Genomic DNA, 27,445 nt, shown 5'->3' on the forward strand with positions numbered 1-27,445 from the left:
AAAGGTTTGCCGTATGCGGACTATGTTAGTATATTTTCTACTGATGACATAAAGAACACATGGATGACCTTAACCATTTTTAGTACAATATTGGGACTACAAATTAATAAAGATAAAGCATATTATGTCTTGCTTGTGGATAGTTGGGATAAAAACCACCTATTCGTTTTTATAAATAAGAACGAAGTTAAAATTTTAGGTACTTGCTATAATTATTTAAATGGAATGACATGTAATATATGGACTAAATTGAAGAATTAGATCTACAAGCATAATATCATAGAGATCTATGTTATTACGAACGTTTATGGGTAATACACGCTTACATATGTAATATATATATATATATATATATATATATATATATATAATGTGTGTATGATAGAAAGTATGGTATATCGCACAAATTTTTCCTAATAACTAAAAGACATTGACGACAGGCAACTAGCACTATCTTGTGGTTCTTGTGGAAAGGAAATATTTGAAGTACCAAAAACTACATTGTGCCTCCCACCAAATGAAGATGGAATTGGTTTGTGTGGTGTGGAGTTCAAATGTACAGACCGACTATTTAGTCCTGACAGCTCAGCGACGCGAAAGAGGTGAAGTAATAGGAGTAGTGGGGAGAACTACAGAGTAGAGATAAGGGCGAGCGGTCGGTAAAATAATTCAGTACAGCTTAATTGTACTAGAAACATACTGCTCTACCGCACGCATGACATCCGATCGCTCCGAAGGCAAGCGAGTGAATAACCCAAACTCCCCTTAGCTTAACCACTTCCCTGATTAACCCGAGTTAACTCGGGTTGCTAACTTGTGTCAAAATTTATTAACCCGAGTTAACTCGTTTGAATCCCATTTTCGCTGCTAAGGATTATATCCCGAATATATACGTTTCCATTCTTTCATTAACCTTTTCCTCACTAGATGGCTGCAGAAGTTGGTGATATTGCTATATCTGATGGTGTTTTTTGTACTTCTTCCTTGCGAGTGGAATTCTATGCTCATATAGCATTCACACACAATAGTGAGTAAATGCTAGTTAGTTTGGCGGTTTCTGTTTGTGTTTAGTCTTTTTTGTGCTGTTTTGTGTAAAGATGGATCAAGTTAGTGATTCCGAAACTTTTGATCAGGAATATATTCCTGTAGAAGATTAGGAAATGAAACATCGGTATCATAAGACGAAGTTATAGACCAACAAACAAATTCAGATCAGTTGATGTCGCGTCTTTTCGACAGTGGTTTGAATAGAAGTCATCTGGCACCACTTCTTCTGCACCTCCGAGGTCCCCATTCCCTGAAATTTTAACATTGTTTCTGATAACGATAATTCTCAATTTTTAAAATTATTCTTTAATAATGACCTCATCAACATTATATTCGAGGAGACGATTCAGCATGCTAATAAGTGTTCACAGAATGCTGAAAATAATTCGTGGCGGCCTACTAGAGACTCTGAGATACGTGTACTTTTGGGCATAGTGATACTGCAGAACATTATTAACAAACCTGAAGAACAGATGTACTGGTACAAATATTCAATGACTGCCACACCATTCTTTCCAAAACGCTCTCATATAGGAGAGCAGATACTACTGTCGGAATGCAATGTGCCACTGTGCGTAATACCCTGCTTTCGAGTCTATCACACGACAAGCAACATTTTACGTCATGATAACAGCACTGGTGTTGTACCTCATAAATTAATCCATAAAAAAACATAAGTTGGTAAATAGTTCAGGAGAAAATCAAAGTGGGACAACTACCAGAGCTGGAATCAAGGTGCACGAGATAACTCGGGATAATAATTCAGGTATGAATGTATGTCTATTTCATAGTGATTTTTTAGGTATGTAAGAAAATTAGTGATGTATAGTGATTCTGCAATATTAAATGACCTCTTTACGAAAAAAAAAAATATGACACTTTTTTTCACAAAACTGGTAAAATATATAGTAAGGGAAGAGGTTAACTAAACGGACTCGCCTAACCCACTCGGACATCTCCGGCGACTGTCAGGACTAAATAATCGTACTGTACTGCGTTATTTGTAAGTAGTGAATATCGTATGGAAACAAAAGGATCTGGTTTCGATACAGTTTTGAATGTATAAAATAGATGCACATAATTCTCTAAATTCCATTGCTCTCAACATAAAGTTCAATTATTTTTCTAAATATGTAATAGAACAGTGTTAACGTAAATGCGTCACACTGCAATACAAAGACGTACATAACCAGGGTATAGGCTAGACCCCACATACAATTGCGGAGGAGATTCCTTGCAGTGTTGACTTGTATCCCATTTCGGATACGAAATTTTTAACCTCTAGATATGTATCCAATTTCGAATAGGAACATTTCAACCTCTTGACATGTATCCCATTTCGAATACAAACATTTCAATCTCTTGAATATATCTCATTTTGGAAACGAATATTTTAACCTCTTGACATGTATTCTACATCGGATACGAACATTTTAACTTTTTGACGTGTATCCCATTTCGAATACGAACATTTTTAACTTCTTGATGTGTATCCCATTTCGAATACGAACATTTTAACTTCTTGAAATAGACTATATGCCATTTAAATAAGAACATTTTAATTCCTTGACATGTTTTAAATACGAACTTTTCAACCTCTTGACATGAATCCCAATTTGGATACGAACATTTTAACTTCTTGACGTGTGTCCCAATCCGAATACGAGCATTTTAACTTCTTGACATGTATTCCATTTCGGATAGGAACATTTTAACTTCTTGACGTGTATCCCATTTGGGTACGAACATTTTAACTTCTTGACGTGTATCCCATTTCGAATACGAACATTTTAACTTCTTGATGTGTATCCCATTTGGGCACGAACATTTTAACTTCTTGAATAATTTCGTGGGAAAAATTGTTCCGGGGTCAGGTATCGAACCCGGGACCTTTGGTTTAACGTACCAACGCTCTACCAACTGAGCTATACCTTATTTTATTTCAAGGAGTGCAGTTCGGTGGCTTATTTGAACACCGAACTGCACTCCTTGAAATAAAATAAGGTATACCCGGGAACTCTACCAGACACCGATCCAATTTTTCCCTCTATATCCACAGACCTCAAAGTGGGCTGAAAACAGTCAAGCAACCAATGTTGAGTGCACGCTAACTCTGTGTGACTTAAATTGTGGTTTTCTGTTAACGAACAATGACGTATATTATGCAAATCAAGCTTTTAGGTATAACCAAAGGTCCCGGGTTCGATACCTGGCCCCGGAACAATTTTCCCCAGAAATTATTCAAATAAACTTTACAGGGAGTTATACCTGAAAGCTTGATTTGCATTTTAACTTCTTGCCGTGTACTCTATTTCGGTTACGAACATTTTAACTTCCTGACGCCTATCCCATTTCGGATACAAATATTTTAATCCCTTGTCATGTATCCCAGTTCAGATACTAATATTTTAACCTCTTGACATGTATCCTATTTCGGATAAGAGCATTTTAACTTCTTGAGGTGTATTCCATTTCGGTTACGAACGTTTTAACTTCCTGACGTGTATCCCATTTCGGATACGAACATTTTAATCTCTTGACATGTATCCAATTTCAGATACAAATATTTTAAACTGTTCACATTATATCTCATTTCCTATTCGAACGTTTCAACATATTGACGTATATCCCATTTGGATACGAACATTTTAGCTTCTGACGTGTATCCCGTTTCGGATACGAACATTTTACCCTCTAGACATGTATCTCATTTCGAATACGAAAATTTTAACTTCTTGACGTGTCTTCCATTTCGGATACGAACATTTAACTTCTTGACATGTCCCTCGTTTCGAATATGAGCATTTTAACTTTTTGACGTATATCCCATTTCGGATATGAAACTTTTAACCTCTTGACTTTTATTCCATTTCGGTTACGAACATTTCAACCTCTTGACGTGTATCCCATTTGAATGCAAACATTTTAATTTCCTGACATGCATTCCATTTTAGATAAGTACAAATATGTTAACCTCTTGATATGTATTTCAATTCGGATACGAACATTTTAACTTCTTGATGTGTATTCCATTTCGGTTAGAACTTTTAACTTTCTGACGTGTATCCCATGTCGAATACGAACATTTTAATTTCTTCACGTAAATTCTATATCAGATGCGAATATTTTAACTCACTGCATTTTTAATTATACATATATTAATAGCATATGGCTGTTCAAGATAGTCCTAGGTTTCTGAAAATGGGAAGGAAAATGCAGGAATAACCCAAAAATAATATCTGCACGCAATTGACATGATCACCAAATTGACCGCCACGGTGCACAGTTGATCAGGTGCAATTTTGGTTAGCGCGTAATCGGCACTCTCCGCCGAAATTAACAAAATTTAACATCTTTAAAGAGCGATTATTATTGAGACGTTGAAAGAAGCACCGAAAGCTGTAATTTCATATAAAGTATTAGGAAAAAGTAAAGTACCGTATGTTCAACGTATCCTCAAACAGATTTCTTGAGTTTGTCATGTTGCATTTATTTCATTGGAAAACGGCTCTTGGTATGCAATTAAGGCACTAACATTTGAGTATAACACTGCACGTGTGCTTTGGCAACCATATTTACATTTAAATTACTTCGAAATAAGTAATTACATTAATGGTGATATCTCTATACTCACTTTATCAATGAACATGTTCACCCATGATGTAAAGAAAACTGTTACGATGGCACCAATGATGATCAACACCAACGCCACCAGGATCACAAACCCTGCAACAACAAACAAAATCTAAATAAATCTGCATGCAAAACCAATCTCTCTGTTTCTGATTCTCTCTCTCTCTCTCTCTCTCTTGCTCTCTCCCTCTCTCCCTCCCCCCCCGATATATTAAGACTGAAATGTTCCTGAAATCTGCTAGCCTGGAAGTATCAGTTAGGGAAATACACATGAGACATAATTCTTTACCCCTATGATAGAATGATAGGCGAATATGATTAGTAGAGTTGTACACTTGGCGCAATGGATAACTCGAGAATGTAAACAGTAGCGCAAGGTCATATGCTAACTTTCCATGTGATTGACCTGTAGTAGAGAACAAGTTGCGCTGTCTATACTTTGACGTTGTTGAGATATGACTAGTAAATCTTGTCTATAGCTCTTTCATTCAGGGACAAGGTTGTTTTATAACACGTAAATCTGCAACATGCAGTTCCCAAGTTTATTTATTTTCCAAAATAAGTTAGGCTACGAATTTTGTATCACTCTAGAAAAATTGTCATATTCAAACGTAATTGAATTCGTATACGTCTGAAGTGTGATTAGTGTAACATGTAGCTAATCGGCGATGTATGCAATGAAGGGGGTAAAGGAACTGGCCATCCTACCCCATTAACTTCTGGCCTAGTTGCCTCATAAGTGGTGCATTGTTGTATCACTTGTGAGGTTCAGACTTGTCTTTGGACAGTTGACTATACAATAATAATATCAAGGAAACATACGTATAAGTTGACATCGACCGAGAACTTCTCCCCCCATTCATTCTATCTCTTCTCCACTCTTTATCCTTTTGATGTGAATACTGTGAATTTTATTAGTAACAACAATGTAATTTATTCGTCACAACAATAATTCCTTTCTACAATTCACCTTAACGCTCTCGTCAACAATTGGATCTTCACTCAACACAGTATTCGTTATAGCACTCCACCGACGACAATGACAATTTACTTGGACTATTACGCACAACAATGAACTGTTAATCTTAACTAATATTTACAAATCAGAACTACCAGTTCTCAGTTCACAGTTCTTCTATCTCAGTCACTCGAGTTCACAGTATCTCGAACCACAGACTTTCAGAGACAGTTCACTGTACTCGAACTCGGGTCCCTCCAACTGCGGTCCACTGCACTCGAACTCAGGTCCCTCCAACTGCGGTCCACTGCACTCGAACTCAGGCCTTCGGATGCTGACGCAGATGCGGACGCACACTCGAGTCGAACTCCGGCACACCAGTCTGGCTTGCTTGCTCTGGCTTACTCACTGACTGAATAACTGAAAACTCTGTCGTTCCTTCGCGTCCGTAATTTATAACCACAGCGACGTAGCCTCGAAGGTTCCACGCGTCTCCAGAGATTGCACTCCAGAGAAATCCAGAGCCCTCTCCTCTCTACCAGCACCAGATGCGCGCGCACTCTCGTCGCGTTGACGTAATACATCCCCTCTCTTCTCTCCGCTAAAGTGCTCCGCGCGATCTTCTCTCTTGCGGGACGCTGGTCGTGAGTTCGAATCTCACGTCGCTGTCACAATACGTTTATAAGTTCGGTCCAGTACTGACTAGTTGGCTTTACGAAGACAAGCTCACGAACATATGTCCACTATTATAAACTTTACGAGAAAAAGGTAGTTAAAGATAAGAGCCAACTTATTTAATCTTTAAGTTTAAGACCCAAGTCTTCTCGGTTCGTAGAGCGCTAGCTTGCGATAACTGTTAACCCAAGTTTGAATCCGAGTGATGATTGAGTCGTATTTGTTATGGACAAAGCCAAAGTTCCTGAGTTTTTTCGTCCAGGATTCTCTCGTTTTCCTCCATCATTCAAACTCTCCATCTTCATCATCGTCATCATCATCATCATCATCATCATCATCATCATCATCATCATCATCATCATCATCATCATCATCATCATCGTCATTTCATTAGCAGGCACTATCTACTCAAAAGTGTAATAATGTGACATCAGTTCGAGTTGTACGCTTTCGGGAGGTAAAAGGGCACTCTAGTGGGACTTCATCGGACCCTGAGCTTACATAACTGAATCTATAGATGGCATTACATAGCTGAGTCACTATATCTACATACAAAGCGAGAGTTCGAACTTCATCATTCAATAAAAGAATGGTAAATTACAAAAAGCTGCTAGTTTTCGAACCCCTCCTCCGTAAAAAGGGTATAAAGACTCAAATATTGAATTGACATAACAATGTTATACGCTGTATATTATTGTGCTTTTAATTTCGTATGATTCTTCTGGGACGTATTTCAATACCTTTCAGAAGAAATGTGTTAAAATGTAACGTTTTAGAGGACAAATAATGAAACATTCGTGACGTAGGGTCACTTACTCTAGTAATTTTACAGACAATAATTGACTTTGCTTCGCTCATAGTAGAATTGTGATCTTTCAGTTCTTTAAGATCTTAAAATTACTGAATGCTTCAAAATGCTCCTTCATCGGTTGGTTCACCTCTCGCTGCCCCGCGGAGTCTGTTCTCTTTGAATGAGAGTTGGGCGTACCATGGCCACCTGCGAATCTCCACGTCACGGCCCCCGAAGGTGAAGAACCTCGTTACGTCAAGGACAACACGTTCGTGACGTCACTCACCCCGCCAGGGTTGTCACATTCAAATTATATGAACGTCGTATCTGCTAAACCGAGATCTCCAAGAAGTCAGTTCCTCACAAACAACTGGAAAATAAGAGTAGGCCTGTGTATTTCTAATATATTTTGCGGAAGGACTGAAGTTTAAAATGCTTAATGGTTCTAGATTCTAACACTACATCATAAAATTAATTAATATTGAGGATATATTATAAGGGTTGTTCTCGGTGATTGCGTTTAAAGTATCGATAACTGAGTGATTTACTTCATGACTCCCTGACGCAAGACTTCAGTTCTGGTAAAGCAGGAAAATTGAAAGATCATAGAAAATTGATGCAATAATGAGAAATCCAAAATTGGAAGTACCAATTTGTAACTTTGCATTAGCCACCAGCTCATCTCGGACGGTAGCGCGTTTGTCTACTGATTTGGAGCTGCACTTGAGATGAATTTGATTCCCGTTTAGGATGATTACTTGATCGGGCTTTTTCAGAGGTTTTCCACTCAACTGTGAGACAAATGTTAGATAATAATTTGCCGAATCCTTGGCCTCATGTCGCCAAACACCACCTCGTTATCACCAGTTTTATTGACGCTAAATAACCTAATAGTAGATACGTGTCGTTAAATAACTAAATAAAAACTTTGTATCGTCGCTCGCTGCGACAGATTTTCTCCAACCGCTATGGTATTTCTTACCAACAACACTCCACTATTGAGAATTGTATTCAGATAATTTTCTTTGTGATAAATAAATTCACTAGGAAGAAGGGAAATGTATGCAATTATTATTTCTGGGGGAATTATTTTATTTCCTGTCAGGCCACCTCTTGATTCATTATTCCTCTATTATAGCCCTGATCACATACAACACATCGATCAGCCTAATGAACTTTGAGGATAACGTTTATCAATTTCACTATGCTGCCTTCTAGCGACGTTATAAAACTGCATGGAGTAATAGCTTGCAGCAGTACTTCCTCCATCTAACGGTCGTTACCAAAAAATTTATTTTCGACAGTTAAGGCTCTGGTGGTTGTTCTCTTTTATATGTTGCCTCTTCATAACACGGGAATGGCCAATCTGTTATATATGTGATAATGGATTATAACAGCGGTGACCAAACGGGTGTTCAAACGGGTACGAGGAGTTCCCTGTACTTTGCTGTGTTTCATTCACGTACTGAAGACAAGAAGTGGCGATATCATGTCGCTCTACAAACTCTGTCTCTGTGAGGAGTAAGAGGTGGTTTCGTAAAGAATGAGGAGAATTTTTTGTTGTTCTGTCGGACAAAATGTAATATATTTACTTTGCTCAACGGTTCAGTTAGGAGTATATAGAAACATTAATTGCCACGCTGAATAATGTATTATTATTATTATTATTATTATTATTATTATTATTATTATTATTATTATTACTGACCACTACGTATGTGTTTCTATAATTCTCCTGTACATGCATGAATATTGATATTTTTAGATTTCTACCTGGAAGGATAAAAATTATTAGGTTTTATCTCGATTTTAATCTTCTTAATCTTTAGATGAGGGTAGCTATTTATTAGTCATTCATTTAATAATAATATTGTAGAAAAACTGATTCAATATTATGTGCCAACGAACTGTTAAACGCCAGGAATTGACATGTTCTAAATCATAGCCAGGAAGAGAAAGATGAGATAAATAAATGTAAGGAAGTCAGCTACCTAATGGGGTTTGAAATATCTCGTGCTCTAAAGCCTTTTTAATAGAACATAATTTATCAAAAGAGTAATGATTAAAATAGCTTAAATAACTTGTCCATAAGAAGTTTTTAATTTTGAAAAACTACGAATTTCTCGACCAAGTATCGAGAGAAGAATTTAGAAAATTCCTTATTATATTCAAGAGGAAGGTTAAACAAGAAACAAGAAAAATCGTATATTATTCACTGACTCTTGATGACAGCAGTGACATTACTGATACAGGAAAGCTTGAGATTTTTATCCGCGGGATTAATCAAGATGTTAGTACAGGAATCACCACTGGTTGTAGTTTTCATGCCAAGTACCTTTCCTCCGTCTCCTTACTTCATAGGCTGTCTGTCGCATGTAATCACTGCAGCTCGAGTTTTGGTCACCGCTGGATTATAGCAACGATATTATCTCTGTATATCTGAATAGTCTCCGTGGATGAAAATTTACCTGAAGTAAATAATATAGATACAGTACTTTACTTTAATTTCTTTCATCTTGGGTTGGGGGGAGGGAAAGTCACTACAACCCAGCTCTGCGACATTGTAAATCTACATATTACGCTTACCCTCCAGCCAGGCGCCTTTCCAACCCACATCAGCTGATTATATTAACCCTTTGAGTATCGTAATCGTGATTTTATAATTTTGCTAGAAGTGCCGGTCACGATCTAATCGTGATATAGTTTCAATTTTACTATTATTCTCCAGATGGCAAAGACCACTGTTGTGTTGTGCTAAGAGCATAGAGGAAGGTTGAGTGGAGCGGTTCACTTGTGTAAATTTACTTGGCATTTTTTTACATAATACAACCACAGTCTAGTATATAGAGTCACGAAGCTCAATACGTAGTAAATATGCATCCATGGATAGTTGCTAACCACTAGGATCGCTACTATCGCCTCATTACAGAAAATGCGAAATAGTACCGGTACAGTCTATTGTTCCTAGCAACCTCAACAACTCAAGCTTCGTGACTAGACTGTGATAGAACGCAAAGGGCGTCGGCACTACGAGGGTTAAAGTTCTTTGGTATCCAATATTCGAACAGGCAACCCTCTTCGTCCCTAGACTACGGTCCAGTCGGCGATCGATAAATGCTATAGAACAGGAGTCGTCATCTCAGTGCACTATGGTGCAGGGACAGTTTGCTCGCTGCTCATTTCTATCCCTTAGACATCAACTGTACAGCAGGAGGTGGGGGGGGGGGAAGGAATCAGGTGATGGCAGTGGCGGCCGTTCACTTGTTTAACCCTTTTAATCAGTCTGTAATAATTATAATAAACACGGAAGAAGCATGTACTTAATTTATTTTAAGAAGAACTGTGTAATAAGTAAACCATTTTTCAGTTTAACGCAAGAAACAATATGTATTTTGCAGTTATGTATTGTATCGGTTTTGAAAGTAAATAGTTTTTTTATATTAAAGTAATTGAGAACTTACAGACCTATAGGCCTAATGCATTTTCACTATTACGAAATGTTAAACAAATCGAATCCATTAGTAATATTTAAATCATATCATCCTATTCTTTTGTTTAAGTGTCGTCAATAAAATAAAATTAATTATCCATTTTTTTCTGACATTATATATCACAAAACCAATTATTTGTTATTTTGTATGACATATGAAACATATTGTCGTTTCTGTTAAAAGACTGAAGTAGGCCTAAATTATTTTATTACAATGTAAATAACAAATGATAAAAATTATTTTCGCCGATCATTAGCATTGGTTTTCCTGGATTTTTTAAAATTCGTTTTTCCCTCACTAACTGGTTTATGCTAGGTGTCAATGCTCGTTTAGAACACAATCGAAGAAGACATTGTAAATTGTGGTCAGAAAGTTGGCTTCTGTGATGGGATGCGTTGGCTTGGCTCGACACACTGCACACTACTACCTCCTCAGCCAGCGTCTCGGCGCTCCGAACTAGTATGCAGGCCAGTTGACGATGGCTGGAATGATGGAATGATAATGCAAAATAGATTGGACTGATGATGTTGATGCCTAACGTGGGATAAACTGGAAAACTCCGAGGAAAATACCGACTGCGACACAATCGTCACTATGGACTTCAGTTAAAGATTCCAGTCTCGACCAAGACTCGAACTCTGATAAACTGAAGGTCTACTGTAGACTACTCAGTCATCGCAGGGATAAGTAAAGAATATAAATTGCAATAGCAACGGTGTATTTGACTTGATAGTCTGTAATTACTTCTGTGGGGTCAGACGAAAGACTTTGACTAGTGCATGAGGTCGATGACTAAGGTCATGACCTATTCTGCTTGACTAGAGATGCCTTTCTAACAAATGCTCTCAGGAACACAGATTTTCAATTACTCGTCTCTCAATAAAATGGAGATAGTCCTCCCTGTTGCCTTACAAAAGCAGATGTAAACATTGCGTAGGCCGGCTTGCAACATCGTTCTCAGATGTGCCGACATAGCGAAACTTGAGTTCTCAACACACAGACAGACCAATGCAATCTTTCCCATATACATGACGTGCACTTACACTGATACCTGCCTTGGTTTTCTCTCGTAATGGTCGAAGATGATGATGACTAGACATCGGATTTATATGCACTAAAATATCTAAAATATGCAGCATTTAAGCAGTCAAAATCTTTAAAATATGCTCTATCATTTCGAAAATATGCATTAAACATGCACTAAAAATTTTAATTTTGGTACTTACAATGTACATTCTTCCTTAGACATCATTCTGTTCATTGTAATTTGATTTACAGTGCACAATGATTATTTTCTCGAGATGCTCAGGGGTAAGTTTATGACGTTTATCACTAAACACAAGTTTGTATGTTGTGAAGGACCTTTCTACGTCTACAGATGTTATTGAGCAAAATTTGAAAGCTCTGGCGAAATTTCTTCTGAAAGCACAGTGTTTTCACATTGAAGATATTTATCTACAGAACATAAAACTTTTCTCCCTAAAACAGCGCATAACTTACCAATTAATTTTTTTGCATACTTTAAAGGAGCACTCTGAAATTTACTCTAAACCTCCTTGAGGACTGATAAAGATTCGTGTAAAGATAAACCATATTTTTCGAGTTCTTTGTGGCTTCAGCTAGGTATATGTGCTTTGATTACAGCCAAGTCTCTTTGCAAACATTAACTATTACAATATTCTGTGGACGTCGAATTGACAAAGCTTCAGTTACATTTAGCGCACCAACGAATTCTTTAACTGCATTGAAATTATCTGAATAGAAAGAGCGCGCTTCAATCCACGTACCCCAGTAGGTAAGTATTGGCTTTAGGAGTAATGAGAGGTCTGTAAATTGTTTCTTTGTAAGCATTAACACTGCATGAGACTCGTAAACATTTCTCTTTCAACTGTAAATAGGAATGTTATTCCCCAGTAACATCATGTGACTTTATCACTAGCACTCGGAGAGGCTCCTTACGGATGCTTCCATAGCAAAGACTTCATTATCTTCTCACTAAAGTGTTTAAATATTAATTTTAAAATAAAAAATTAAAAAATACATGTCGTCGTTGTTCCTGCAATAACTCCTATGTGACATATTTATCGATTTTAAGATTTTTGCTCTATTAAATAACTTAAATAGTGTTACGGCAAATAATAAAATCTCCTATATGTAATTACATTTCTTTGTTCCGAAAATGTAAGAATTCAGTCTCCTATGTACGGCTGCCATAGGATGAATAAATGTGTTTTTTCTTCCTACTGAAAAATTTTACATTTTGCACATAGGAGTTATTGCAGGAACAACGACAATGTATTATTATATGCTCGATGCATGGAAAAATGATGAAATATGCAGCAACATCGGAAATATACAATTATATGCACTATAAAACTTCACATACAAAAACAGACGAACGTGAAACATATTACTTACTTACAAATGGCTTTTAAGGAACCCGATGGTTCATTGCTGTCCTCACATAAGCCCGCCATCGGTCCCTATCCTGTGGAAGATTAATCCAGTCTCTATCATATCACACCTCCCTCAAATCCATTTTAATATTATCCTCCCATCTACGTCTCGGCCTCCCCAAAGGTATTTTTCCCTCCGGTCTCCCAACTAACACTCTATATGCATTTCTGGGTTCGCTCATAGGTGCCAATCTCAAAAGTCTGGATTTAATGTTCCTAATTATGTCAGGTGAAGAATGTGCAGTTCTGTGTTGTGTAACTGTCTCCATTCTCCTGTAACTTCATCCCTTTTAGCCCCAAATATTTTTCTAAGCACCTTATTCTCAAACACCCTTAATCTCTGTTCTTCTCTCAAAGTGAGAGTCCAAGTTTCACAACTATACAGAACAACCGGTAATATAACTGTTTTATAAATTCTAACTTTCAGATTTTTTGACAGCAGACTAGATGACAAAAGCTTCTCAACTGAATAATAACAAGCATTTCCCATATTTATTCTGCGTTTAATGTCCTCGCGAGTGTCATTTACTGTTGCTCCAAGATATTTGAATTTTTCCACCTCTTCGAAAGATAAATCTCCAATTTTTATGTTTCCATTTTATACAATATTCCGGTCACGAGACATAATCATATACTTTGTCTTTTCGGGATTTACTTCCAAACCTATTGCTACATGAAACATATTGCAAAAGTTAATTCCATATCACAAGTAAGAACAAACTAAATATGCATTTGCGTATAAATCCGATGTCTAATGTCGACGATAAATCGGGCGAGGTATTGGTAACGGACGCGGGTTTCAATTCCGTTGTGTTGGACGCAATCCAGGCATCGTGGTGACCTTACGTTGAGAGAGGCTGAACACACGCCTGTAGTGATAAGATGTGTATTAGATCTAAAAAAAAGTCTCAGGAAGCTTTCCGCCTTGGTAACTCAGTTGCCAGAGCGTTAACTTATGAAGACTTCGGACCGGAATTAAATTCTCGGCAATTGCGGAGTCGTATCTATGGTAAACAAAGCCAATATTATGGGGTTTTCTCGGGATTCTCCCGTTTTCGACGTGTAACGTCTACATTCTTATTTACTTAAAGTGGTTTTTAGAGAACCTGGAGGTTCATTGCCGTCCTCACATAAGCCCGCCATCGGTCCCTACCCTGAGCAAGATTAATTCAGTCTCTACCATCAAATCCCACCTCCCTCAAATACATTTTAATATTATCCTCCCATCTACTACTCATGAGATTTCTTCATATAGAAAATGTGTATCAGGTGTATTTTTAGACTTAATTGAAGGAAATTGATGATAATTATGATGCTGACTACTGTGATGATGATGATGATGATGATGATGATGATGGGAATGATGATGATGATGATGATGATGATGATGATGATGGGAATGGCAGAGATTTAATGTTACGTGGAAGTCATAGTCGTTTTTGGGACCCGTTAAGGGCATGGATGTTTGCTCTTGTCAATGTGCATTCTTGTCTCGTCTCAAGTGAAAGTTCTATTAGAGTGGTGTCATGTTCCGTATAAAATGTATGTCAGGTCTCCAAAATTTTCAGATATGTACTTACGAGTATTTCAGTGATCTTCAAGAGTTGTAAACTGTATCTGAGAATGATGTTCCAAGCTTCATCATCATCATCATCATCATCATCATCATTATTATTATTATTATTATTATTATTATTATTATTATTATTTATTCCTTATAATTTAAACACTATAATAGTTATTTCTGCTACAGGTTCGTAAAGGTTCGCACGAATTTGGCGAAGCCTCGTTTCACAAACTTTACACTCGTGCCAAAAAGATAACTTTACGAATGTGTACCCAACAACGTTTTTTTTTTTATGATAGGACAAATTTACATTAAATAACTATTTCAATTAGAGAGGTTATAAGATAACGATTTCACAGCCGTCTAAACTCATTAAGAAATAAGTAGGCCTGTGGAATTACAGCCTGTTTTATTCACGATCACGATTTCATGGCCGACTGAACCGGTCATATAATCAACAAAGCGGTTAGGAAAAGTTTACTGCTACACACAGAACAACAAAATAATAGAAGTGCACTGCGCATGTTACGACAGGGAAGCAGAGAACAAATGATGCGCTCCTGGTGGTCTGTCTGTGAAGCTTAACATTTGAACATTTGAGCGCGATATTGGTGGTTTTGTTGATCAAATTATAAAGATTGTTAAAGATGAATGTTATTTTTTTGTGTTTATGTCATTTAATTAAGATAATAAGTAAAAATTTCAACAGAACAAGTATAAATGCAATATTAGTTGTTCTGATGAAATTTTCACTTATTTTTTAATCAAATAACATAAACTTACAAACGATTCATAAAATAGTCATCAGGCTCTCGTCTGAAAAGAAATATGGCGACTATTTCGACTATTTTGTTGTTCTGTGTGACTTTCTGATGCCTACAAGATATATCTCGTATACAGCGGTGTTTCTCAATCAGAAAATTCCATTGAAACGTTTAGCGCTTCTGGTGATCGGGCAACAAAACAACGGCCTGCATAGTCTTGCTATCGGAAACTCCTCTCTCAGTTTCACCCCCCCCCCTGCTGCTATATCTTGTTGCATTCAGTACTACAGATGTAACTTCAGAATAATACGGACAAAAATGTAAATGTGAATGTTAAATTTGTTACTTATCTCTGTTACGTGTAATATTTAGGTCATGAAGGATCGAGGTAATGTATTAATTTCTTATTGTGCATTGACTATTGCATTTTCTTTGGCAGTGTGTAAAATGTGATTACATATTTTTGTGCGAGATCGTGCGTATTTGCTTGGTTTCCACACAAAACCAATCCGCGGAAAGTCTAAAATTCCACATTCAGTATTCCCAACCGAACACACATAACAATTTCCCTCTTCTTATCGCTTAAGTGACATATTGATTTTACTGCTTTAGGCTTTTAACATATTATTTTTAGAGACGTTCAATATAGTAATAATTATAAATTGGAAACTTACCACTGCAATTTCACCTAAATTGCACTGTTGATTATTGTTTTAAATATTTGCAAAAATTAGGTAAACTCTACAATTCCACTAAAGTTACTGGATTCGTGATGCAAGTAACATTAAGGAAGCCGTGAAAAAATAAACAAAATTCCAGACTCATAATAGACTGGGGGAAAAAAAGACAGACGTATATCACGGCCTGCTGGAGTATAGTAAACACAGAAAACATTTTAAAGCAACTATGTTGAAGATAGATATTTTTGTTTTCCAAATTTGCCGTCATTGAACAGAAACCAAGATGGAGATTTCATTGCAACTAATTAGAAATTCCTCTTTCAGGTATGTAATAAACTATCTTCGCACAAAATAATGTACGATAAACGAGCGGTATGTTTTCTTTCAATTCTCGGAAATTAAAAAAGCTCAACTACGTTTCGCTTTTTCAAACTTTTCCTCGAACATGAAAACTTCAACATACCGCTCTTGTAACGCATATTACTATTTACGCACTAATGTTTTAAAGGCTCACTTTACGCACTGATAACAATGGGTAAAATACAACTTTACGCACTATCGCACAAAAATTGTTTTACCAACTGTATGGTCAACTGGCATCGTTGAAAATGGTAATGGTATTTTGGTAATGTATGTCCAAAGATTTGCTAAAGGATTATGTGACATTCACCTTACAATGGGGGGGGGGGAAACCCCGAATCAGTCCAAGCAGGATTCGAATCCACGCCTATCGCTACTTGCTACTTCTAGATCACGTCGGTGTCTGACAAACTTACAAGACAATTTTCTCCCAAGTCGTTCGTTCGATTTTCATGAAAATTTGCGTATTCAATTCATACAACATAAACAATCAAATATATTTACTATGTTACCAAGTTAAATTAACCGTGTGGACAAGGGTCTGTTTTAAGTTCGTGAAGTATAAGCTAATACAGGCTCCATTTTGTATTTTATCACACAATTTCATTGTTTGCTGTAATCAAGGGGAGTTCAATCACACACGACTTATCTCGCTGTTTCACAAGAATTGAGCGTGTTTGTATTGTGTGTTGGGAGATGGATTCTATGCCATTGTCGTCGCTCAGCCGCTATAAGAGACAGACGTTGTCGCAACACAGCGAAGAAAGTGGGACACTGCAGAAAGGCGCCCGTTCGCGAGACATATGCAAAGCAAGGCTCCCATTCCAAACAGCTGTAACCATGGAAACACTTCCCGCAAAATAACATATTGTTCAGTATGATTTGTTTAGTGACAGAAAAATTCACATTAAACTTCCTGATAGTACGAATTACTTACAAGAGGTTAGCATAATATTGTTACTAGAATTCCATGAAGCAGGGACAATGAAACGGGAAAGATCCAGCTAAATGTATCATATTACTCTTTTCCATAGAATAAGTTGGTGGTCAGCAATATTACAAATCAATTATATATCATTCTAATATGCACATTCCAGGAAAATACAGTAGACGGCGCAAATCTTTGTTCGTTGCTCAATTTTCTAAACGGAGAGAATTGCGTTTCCAGAGTAATTTGTGTAGATTTCTTTGCACAGGTTTTTTTCGAAGATGTCTTAGATTGAGCGAACAAGTCTGTAGGTAATAATGATGCGGTACTATTTTTTTCCAATGTGATAGTTCTGAGACACGGTCTATTGGACCATACAGTTTTAATACTCTGTGTTATGAAGATATTAAAACGAATAGGAAGAAAATATATTTGATTTCGAATAAGTGTACTATTTTAACATTCCAGTATTCTTTTTAACAAAGATTTAATGGTTAGAATTCCCCGATAAACTGAATCGCAGGTAATGAACGAAATCCGTCCAACTATACTTACAAAGAGCATGCGAAAATCAATCTTCACGATAAGAGAGATTCGAAAATGAGTAATCTTGAAAAAATCTGGAAATCAGTTATTATGGCAACAATTTCTTTCTGTACTCGACATATTGAGGAGATAAAAGAAATTAAATAAAAAAATGAAATGGTAATGACAAATGTTGTGTAGACAGAGTGAATAAAGAGGATAAAGAAATAAAAAAAGAAGGAAAGTACCGAGCTAGCTGGCTCAGACGGTGTTTGAGACTCACATTCAGGAGATCCTGGGTTCAGACCCAGTGTCCGACCAATCTGACTGGGGTTTTTCATGGTTTCCTTCAGTTACAAAGTAAAATATCGAATTTACATACCATGATGTAAATTTCCAATCCGCCATTTGCCTTTGTGACTGAGTAAAACCATGAAAAACCTCAGTCAGATTGGTCGGCCATGGGGTTTGAACCTAGGACCTCTCGAATGAGAGAATGATTAACTACCGCCTCAATCACCAATATCATAAACATTAATCAAAATCTAAACTCAGTTACATGAACACAAGGCACCTACAACACACGACAATAAAAACAGGAACTCAACAATAGCAAAAATGGCCTACTAGTATGTCCAAAGATCCTATACACGCGATACGACCACAATAGTGCGTATAAATAAACTTAATAAAAGAAAAGATGGAAAGAGAGACTAAAAAGAAAAAGTAAAAGAAAAGAGAGATAAAAACGATAGAATAAAAGAAGTAAAAATATCAGAAAGGGAGTATAAGAAACGAAAACAAAGTTTGTCTAAATACCTAGTGAAATTTTTGAACAACAGGGCAGTGAGTAGGCCTGTTTTGTTACAAGATTTTCTACCATGACTGAACATCTTGTTTTAACTTCGAGATCAGTGAAAATATTGAAATCGAATTTTTAATGGAAAATCACTATCGTCTCACTTTGGCAAAGTTATTTGACTAAGCAAGCGGCTTCTCGATGAAGTGAACGTTGTTCAATTCCAACCAGGTTTTGTAATATTCGGATTTGCAAGTAAAGAGGTCCTAGGTTACATTTCGCATGTACAGTTTGTTCTTCTTTGTTATTCTGTTGTAATTTCTCCATGATCACCTTCAGGAACATACAATAGTGACTTTTCAGTAGTATTAAAACTGCGCACATTTCTTGGTCCGAATATTTCAGTTTCTTATTTTAATAAATGTAGCCTACATATTTGAAATTCTGTAAAATTATTATTCAATTTATTGATACTTACAGTTAATTTCAGTTTAATTATTATTATTAGAGGTGAAGCATGCTTTGAAGAATGTCGAACTGTTCAAACCCGATTCCTTAAACGACATTTTATATTCGATCTTTGTCGAAATTTGGTGGATAGCGATGCAAGGCCGAGAAGACTTCTCAGGCGGCCTTGGAATCGTGAATTGTTTTTATTTTGAGACCTCTTTGTATCGTAAATTATTTATTATACTTGTCTGAGCATGGTGATTGTGGAGCCCAGAATCTCGATTTCGAAACCAGACTCTTAAAAGAAGATGCATATTTTATTTACGTACTTATTTTTTTCCTTTGTTCAATCAGATTATGTTTATTTACTTGGTTATTTAACGACGCTGTATCAACTACGAGGTTATTTAGCGTCGACGAGATTGGTGATTGCGAGATGATATTTGGCGAGATGAGGCCCAGAATTCGCCATAGATTACCTGACATTTGCCATACGGTTGGGGAAAACCTCGGAAAAACCCAACCAGGTAATCAGCCCGAGTGCAATTCCGGATCGGCAGGCAAGCGCCTTAACCGACCGAGCTACGCCGGTGGCTTCAATCACATTATGTGGTTGATTATATTTTGTATTTTGTTTATTTATAAACTTCCTTGTGTATTTATCTATTAGTCTACCTATTTAGATTTTTCTTTTTTGGTTTATGAAATGATCTTATTCCTTAGTTATTTCTCTTGTATTTGTATATTCATATATACTTTTATTTAAATGATTGTTTCTTACTTTTGTATCTCACTTTCTATTTATTTACATGTTAAATTATGTTTATTTCATTTGCCTTCTAGTCTGTTTAGAGGGAAATAGAACATAATTATGGCTATTAGTGTAATAGTTCTTGTTATACATTAGTCAGTTCAAGAAACGTGTAAGTTTCATGTACACTACATAAAATAAGTGTGATTCTTTTCAGTAATGGCAGTTTTCGCACATTATATACATACATACATACATATATACATACATACATATATACATACATACATACATACATACATACATACATACATACATACATACATACATACATACATACATACATAGTTAAAAAGTCGCGTTCCCCGAACACTTCCTTACATATTAATTACATTCATTTTACATTTGATTACACATTCCTTTACAGATATTGCTCAAAATGGAGACCCTGTTTCTCGATACAAAATTCACGATGTTTAGACACTGATTTATAAATGGGAGAACATAACTGACGACTTTAATCGATTTCCACGAATGACTTCGATCATCTATCGCAACTGATGCAGATGCTGAGGTTTCTGAGAAAAGAACATCATTTTTCAGGATACCCTACACAAAAATTGTGCCGGTTCAATTTGCCGTTTAGGTTAAATGTGGCTTCATCAGTCCATAGAATTATTTTCCAAAAATCAGAATCGGCTTCATGTCGAATGCAAGAAACTAGCAGTTATTACGTGCAGACGCAACCCAACACAATAAACACAAAACAACAAAAATAATAAGACATGACATCGGAAAAACAGTTGACGCATGAACATAGTTGTCAACCCACCACTTATTACACCAGCTATTCGTTTATTCAAGTTGTGCATCTGTATATGTGTACAAGTATGAAACCTAAGAACGAATATTGGGGAAAGCGACTTTTGACCCACCTTATATCTCTGTTGTGTGTGCGTGCGTGTGTGTATATCATTGTCCTCTTCATATAAAAAAGATTGTTAACCACTATACTTGCAGATTTGAGCTGCACCTCAACTCAAATAGAAGAAACCACCACCTAATCGAGCCCAAAGCCAGACTGACCAAATCTAAAAAGTGGTTTGAGTGCATAGTCGTTTCTATGTTCAATAAATTGCCACCAATTACATACAATGGAGATTATACAATTGTTAAGCAAAGCTTAGAATTAGATAGTTGACTTGTTAATAATTCATGTAATGACATTGGGGAATACTTTTATAGTAATATAATAAAATTAGGCCTGTATATTAACTTTTGATTCTTTATATTTTCAATTGCATAGATTGCATATGGATGTAATTTATTGTTTCATATTATTATGTTAATGAAAATGCTGATTTATTTTCGAAAATAATCTTATATTTGTTATTATTACATCATGGCAGTGTTCATAACAACACTAATTGTTTCATGACAGTAAAGAATTTTGAATCGTGAATCGTAAGTTACCAAATTTATACAATGCAGTATAAGCACAGTTACGAAATCTGCAGTGCTCGGGAAAAGTGACATAAGTCAGTTTCCACAAACCTTTTTTGATAATTTATTGACAACTTACACTGGTTTATGTCGATTTGATTTTTTTCTGTATGAATTATTGTAATGGAAGGAATTCTTATGTATTTTTTTTCCAAGCGAGCAGACGTTCCGTAAGTTGTCAATAAATTATCAAAAAATGTTTGTGAAAACTGACTTGTGTCACTTTTCCCAAGCACTGCAGAAATTAAGAAACATATCTTGTGTGCCATGTTTTAATTTCAACCGAAAATAGATCGCATGGATGGGATGCGCGTACGCTGTTCATAAGCCAAAGATAAATATAATATAATATAATATAATATAATATAATATAATATAATATAATATAATATAATATAATATAATATAATATAATATAATATAATATAATATAATATAATATAATAAATTAAAATCGAGTGTATAAAGTCTAGTAAAATGTGCAATATAATACAAGTTTACCTCTGGTGGCATATGTCACAGTTATTTCTTACAACCATTTTCAACCAGATGACAAAAATATCTTGGTTGAATCTCTTCCCACAATTATTGTAATTACCAAGCAAGCAATTAAAACTGTGTATAAAGTACAAAATAAACCACCGCCATTAGTGCACAGGTGAATAAAATTAGCAAAGTATTGCGTGCTTTGACACGGTAGAGATAGGAAATTGTGTTCAAATGTTCCAGATTCTGCGAGGTCGTGGAAAAATCGTGTTGCAATATCCACCGTCTCTATTAATTACAAGTATTTCTAACACTGTTAAAGTAATAAAACAAAAGAATGGGCTTGCATTGCATCGACGTGGTGTGAAACGCTTTTCATTTGTTTCTTATAGTCTAAACAACTTCATGAGAGTACTGCACTGGTTTCATTCGGCACACCTTCTTTTGTTTCACACCTGAGACTGACGGGACGGAGTTGTTATGAAGACATCCATATATACTTTCTTTATATCATTGGCTTTCATCTTGTGTCGTGAGCCTTTTGTCTTCAAGAAATATAACGTATTGTTTAGAATGTGTACAAAGTGAATTAATTCTGGTTAACAATTTGCAGCGTAGCTTTTACTACTAAGATTTATTTAAAATCATCAGTCCTCAAGTGAGGTTGACCTTTGGGATCCGCAATTAACAAACATAAAAAGATAAAGCGAAATGAAACGAGGAAAAATTTACGTGTTAACATATAAATGATAGTGTAGAATTTGAAGAGATGCCTTCAGAATTTTCATCACAATCTTCTGAACCTCATAAAAGGGAATTTTAAAGGAGTTAAGGACATTACATGTAAATTTTGGTAAACAACCCCTCGCTCCAAATAGTAAGTCTGTAACATCGCAGTTGTAAAGCGAAATGCCATATTTTTCACCGAGGTACGGAAGATAAGGTACATATTTAGCTCGCTTGTCATCATTTATCTGCAGTGCCTGATTCGAGTCTCGTTCAAAGCAAATCGTAGGGTCTAAGACCATCGCTTTTTGGGTTCTTCTATTGATGGCAATGATAAATATGAACGTATTACTGTATCTATATTAAAAATCATAATACATTTTATGCTCGACCATGTCGAAATGTAGTAATTATACACCTGGTAGCAGTCCTTTAATGCATGTCATTAAATTACACCTACTGATTAAAGTTCAGGTGTTTTCAGCCAATGACAACTCAGCTTACAGGTGTTCAGCCAATAATGAGTCAGCTTTGTACCGTTATAAAACCGCAAGTATCGATTATTCTCGGATATGCAATCGAAAGAGAATTAGCGAAAAGTCACGGAGGCTGGAAATCCAATACTGTCGCAGAAGGTTATGTTCTGTTACTATAATAATTAGCGTTAATTGTAAATAATATTCAAATAAATTAAATTTGTCATCTCGTTTTTCAATGTCGAATTCAATAATCAAAGTTATTCCAAGTTTAACGGATTACACAAGGTCAATGACATTATTGTTCCTCGGAAAAAAAATCAATACTTTCGCGTCTGCGCACATCTCACAATTCACGACCTAGAACAAGGTCACTTCCGATCTTGTCAGATACAAATAAAATGTATACATCTGAATGCTGTAATTTCAAGTTAGAAATATGGTCGAGCATAAAAAGTCGTATGAAACTCGCCTATAATGGTAATTAAGAAGCTCGTATGAAAATTATGAAACTCGCCTGCGCTCGTTTCATAAACATCCATACTCGCTTCTTAATTACTATCATTATAGGCTCGTTGCATAATGTACTATTATTTTTGCGACAATTCTCTTATAAGCAATAACAAAGAGATATCGACTATAATATTTTATAGCCTCATAGACAAAAGGCAATCAATTTTTAGATATAATGTACAGCTGTCAAAAGAAAAAGTGGCCGCTCTCCTGGAACAAAGTTCCCTTCGGGTATCTTCGCTATAATTCGGAGACAGGCGATGTTACATGTTGTTGGACCACGTTGCCTGATATCTACAGTTATAATTGAAGTATTCTCTCTGTGATTCGATAGCGTAATGGTAGCGTTCAGGCCTCTTATTCATGAGGTCCTGCGTTCGACTACAACCTCGTGCTTTTCATGTTCTTTTTTGTTATGTTTTTGAGAGAGACAAACTATACATAATGGCTCCTTTCTCTTTTACGATTATTTTAGTAAATAACATCAGGTTCATTAATATATTATGCCATGACTTTATCATTATGATATTGTGGCTGCAAATGGAAAGAAAAAAGATTTTATTCTCAATAAAAATATCTTTCGTGGCATAAACAAAACAAATTTCCTGGCGTCGGCCTTAAAACATTCAAACAATTAAGCGTTCAAAAAACAAAACGAAAAGCCACAATTCAATATTCAGTCTATCTTCCTCTTATCTCGATCATCTTGCAGTCGAGTGGGCATGGAATCGACTAGTCTTTGCAAATAGCGACTGTTCTTAGACACGATATTCCAGGCATTCTGAACATACACACATACATAAGTGTTCTGTCCATGGGCAGGTCTTTCAATGCAAACCCAGCAATCTCCAATCTTTCCTATTTTCTGCCTTCCTCTTAGTCTCCGCATATGATCCACATATCCTAATGTCTTCTATTATTCTTTTCAACCAGAGACCCAACCAATTCCTTTTTCTCTGTCTAATCAGTTTCAACATCATTCTTTCTTCACTCACTTTTTCAAACACAATTTTATTTCTTATTCTGTCTGTCCACTTCACACGCACCGTTCTTCACCACATCCACATTTCAAATGCTTCAATTCGTTTCTCTTCATTTCGTCGTAATGTCCATGTTCCTTCCCCATATAATGCCACACTCCACACAAAGCACTTCACTAGTCTCTTCCTTAGTTCTTTTTCCAGAGGTCCGCAGAAGATCCTTCTTCTTCTATTAAAAGCTTCCTTTGTTCATGTTTGCAGCTTTTCTTGGGAAGGATAGGCCTAAATGCGGTAACATCCCGTTGCTTTCCGCACACCACTATCTCTTTCGCATCTTATTAAATTCCAGGGGACCCAAGCATGGAGATGAGGAGAGTGGATTTGACTAATTGGGCCCTCCGGACTTCACCGAAAGTCACGGCAAGGGTTAAATATTAATTCTATCAGGATGTTTGACCCGATCAGAGACCGGGAAATCTCAATTAGCCTTTGCCCCCCGCATCCTGGACGAGCTTCTACAAATCATCAGAAAATCTTAGTGTGATTGGGCCAATTTTTCCGAAAATGTTTCCACACTTTTGCTCTCGTAGCTCAGCGGACGAACGTCGAAATTTAGATGTCAACGTCTCAGGTTCAATTCCTCGTTACTCCTTTTCATTTTATTGTGGTTCAAGATAGTATAACGTAACAATACAAAAAGAAAAACTAATACCAGTATTATGCAACTGGATTTTTCGAAACCTAATATTAAATTTATGTTATTTATATCGCTAAAGAACGATTACAATATAAATAACTTGAATATTATTTATACAGTATCACTCTGTAAATTTCGACCTGCTCACCCATAAATTGAGAAATCTGCATTTGTCAGAGACTGCTGTGAGTTGGTTCGAATCCTACTTACGGGAAAGACAACAATGTGTTGTATCCGGGAATCGAAGCTCTTCCTGGCTTAACATAACATCAGGTATACCACAGGGTTCGGTACTCGGACCATTGTTGTTCACAATATATGTCAGTGATATTACATCTCATGTAAGGCATTGTAACTATCACTTGTATGCTGACGACCTTCAATGCTACATCTCTTCCCGCTTAGATCGAATAAATGACGCTATAGATAAATTGAACAAAGACATTGACTCGATTGTGACATGGACAAAGAAATTCCATCTTAATATCAATCCTGGAAAGACACAAGCAATCATATTAGGACACAAACGGCAAACCGACGCTGTAAAGCACCTCGACATTTCCCCCGTTAAAGTAAGTACATTGCATATCCCTTTCAGTTCTTCGGTAAAAAATCTTGGCATTCACATGGATAATAATCTCAACTGGGACATGCAAATCACAGAAACCTGCAGAAAAGTATATTCTATTATTCATGTGCTAAAAAGGATAAATGTTCATCTTTCCTCTTGCTTAAAAAAGTCCCTTGTGCAGACCCTTGTATTTCCCTATTTTGACTATGCTGACATTTTACTGACTGACCTTTCCAGCGACAACAAAATGAAACTTCAACGTGCTCATAATTTGTGTGTACGTTTTGTAAGCAATGTTCGTAAATATGATCATATTACCCCATCCCTGGAAGCAATAGGTTGGCTTAAACTAGATAAGAAAATAAATTTACATTCACTTCTCTTTCTCTTCGAAATCTTGAACTCTTCTATTCCTTCGTACCTGTCGTCTCGCTTCACTTACCTTTCTTCCCACCACAATCTGAACACACGCTCTCGCCATGAAACAATACTAACAATACCATCCCATCGCACCTCCTCATACTCATCCTCTTTCACAATAGCCTTGCCAAGACTCTGGAATTCGTTACCTGCTAGCATCAGGGACTGTCGAAATAAAATTCAATTCAAACGCAAACTTACTAGGCACTTGGTCAGTAATTGAGACTCGTTCAGACATGGTTTCTTGTAAATAGTTCTTTTAATCTACCACAAAATATCTCAATATCCGGTAATTTCATCACTATAGAATTTTGTTATTGTAGGTTTAATTTGTAATTTAGTAAATACAAAAATATTCTTTGTTCTTAACTTCTATGATAAAATGTCTAGCTTTCATTAATCAGGTATTCTTGTCGTACTTTAATTTTTATTGTAATTGTAATTGTAAATTTAATATTAATTGTAATCTTATTGTTCATGTTATAGTTGTAATCCCCTGGTAGAGGGGCAGAGAAGGCCTGACGGCCTTATCTCTACCAGGTTAAATAATCATCATCATCATCATCCTTCACGAATTAGGCCTCTGTAGACCTGTTTCGGCCCCATCTAGCAGTCTTCTTAACGGTCTTCCTGGTCGACGATGTCCTCTAGGTTTATATTGCATTATAATTTTTGGGATTCTTGAATTTTCCATTCTTCTTACATGATCTAGCCAATTGAATTTGTATCTGGTGATTTTTTCTTCTACTGACTCTACTTCTAATTGTTCTAAAATTTCTTCATTCCTTTTTCGGTCTAAAAGAGTATATCCTGCTGTTCTCCTGAAAAATTTCATTTCCGTTGCTTTGATTCTGTTCATGTCTTTTTTCTTTAATGTCCAAATCTCGCTTCCGTATAGAAGGGTGGGTAATGCTAGTGTATTATATATTTTTATTCTTGTAGATTTTTGTACTAATTTAGCTTTTAATGTATTGTTTATTATTCCTAGAATTTGTGTAAATTTGGTAATTTTCTTGTTCACATCTTTTTCATTTTGATAAGATATTTCACAACCCAGATAATTGAAATTTTGCACTTGTTCGAGGCATTGGTTATTGTGTATTATCTTACTTCTCACTGGGTCTTGTCCTAAAAATGCCATTACTTTTGATTTTTGTGCTGAAATTTACATCCCAAAATCTTTTAATATTTCATTTAAT

General features: G+C 36.1%; 1 protein-coding gene across 2 annotated transcripts in view; it reads right to left on the bottom strand.

Annotated features, from left to right (window-relative positions):
• The window catches only part of emp (epithelial membrane protein), a 286,297-nt gene that overhangs the window by 56,580 nt on the left and 202,272 nt on the right, over positions 1-27,445 (bottom strand). For both annotated transcript variants that reach the window (XM_069828804.1, XM_069828803.1), the window contains exon 2: positions 4,682-4,773. In XM_069828804.1, the coding sequence (XP_069684905.1) occupies positions 4,682-4,773 (92 nt within the window). The remainder of the gene's footprint in view (positions 1-4,681; positions 4,774-27,445) is intronic.

The sequence above is a fragment of the Periplaneta americana genome, chromosome 6, assembly GCF_040183065.1.
Source record: "Periplaneta americana isolate PAMFEO1 chromosome 6, P.americana_PAMFEO1_priV1, whole genome shotgun sequence".
Taxonomy (NCBI): domain Eukaryota; kingdom Metazoa; phylum Arthropoda; class Insecta; order Blattodea; family Blattidae; genus Periplaneta; species Periplaneta americana.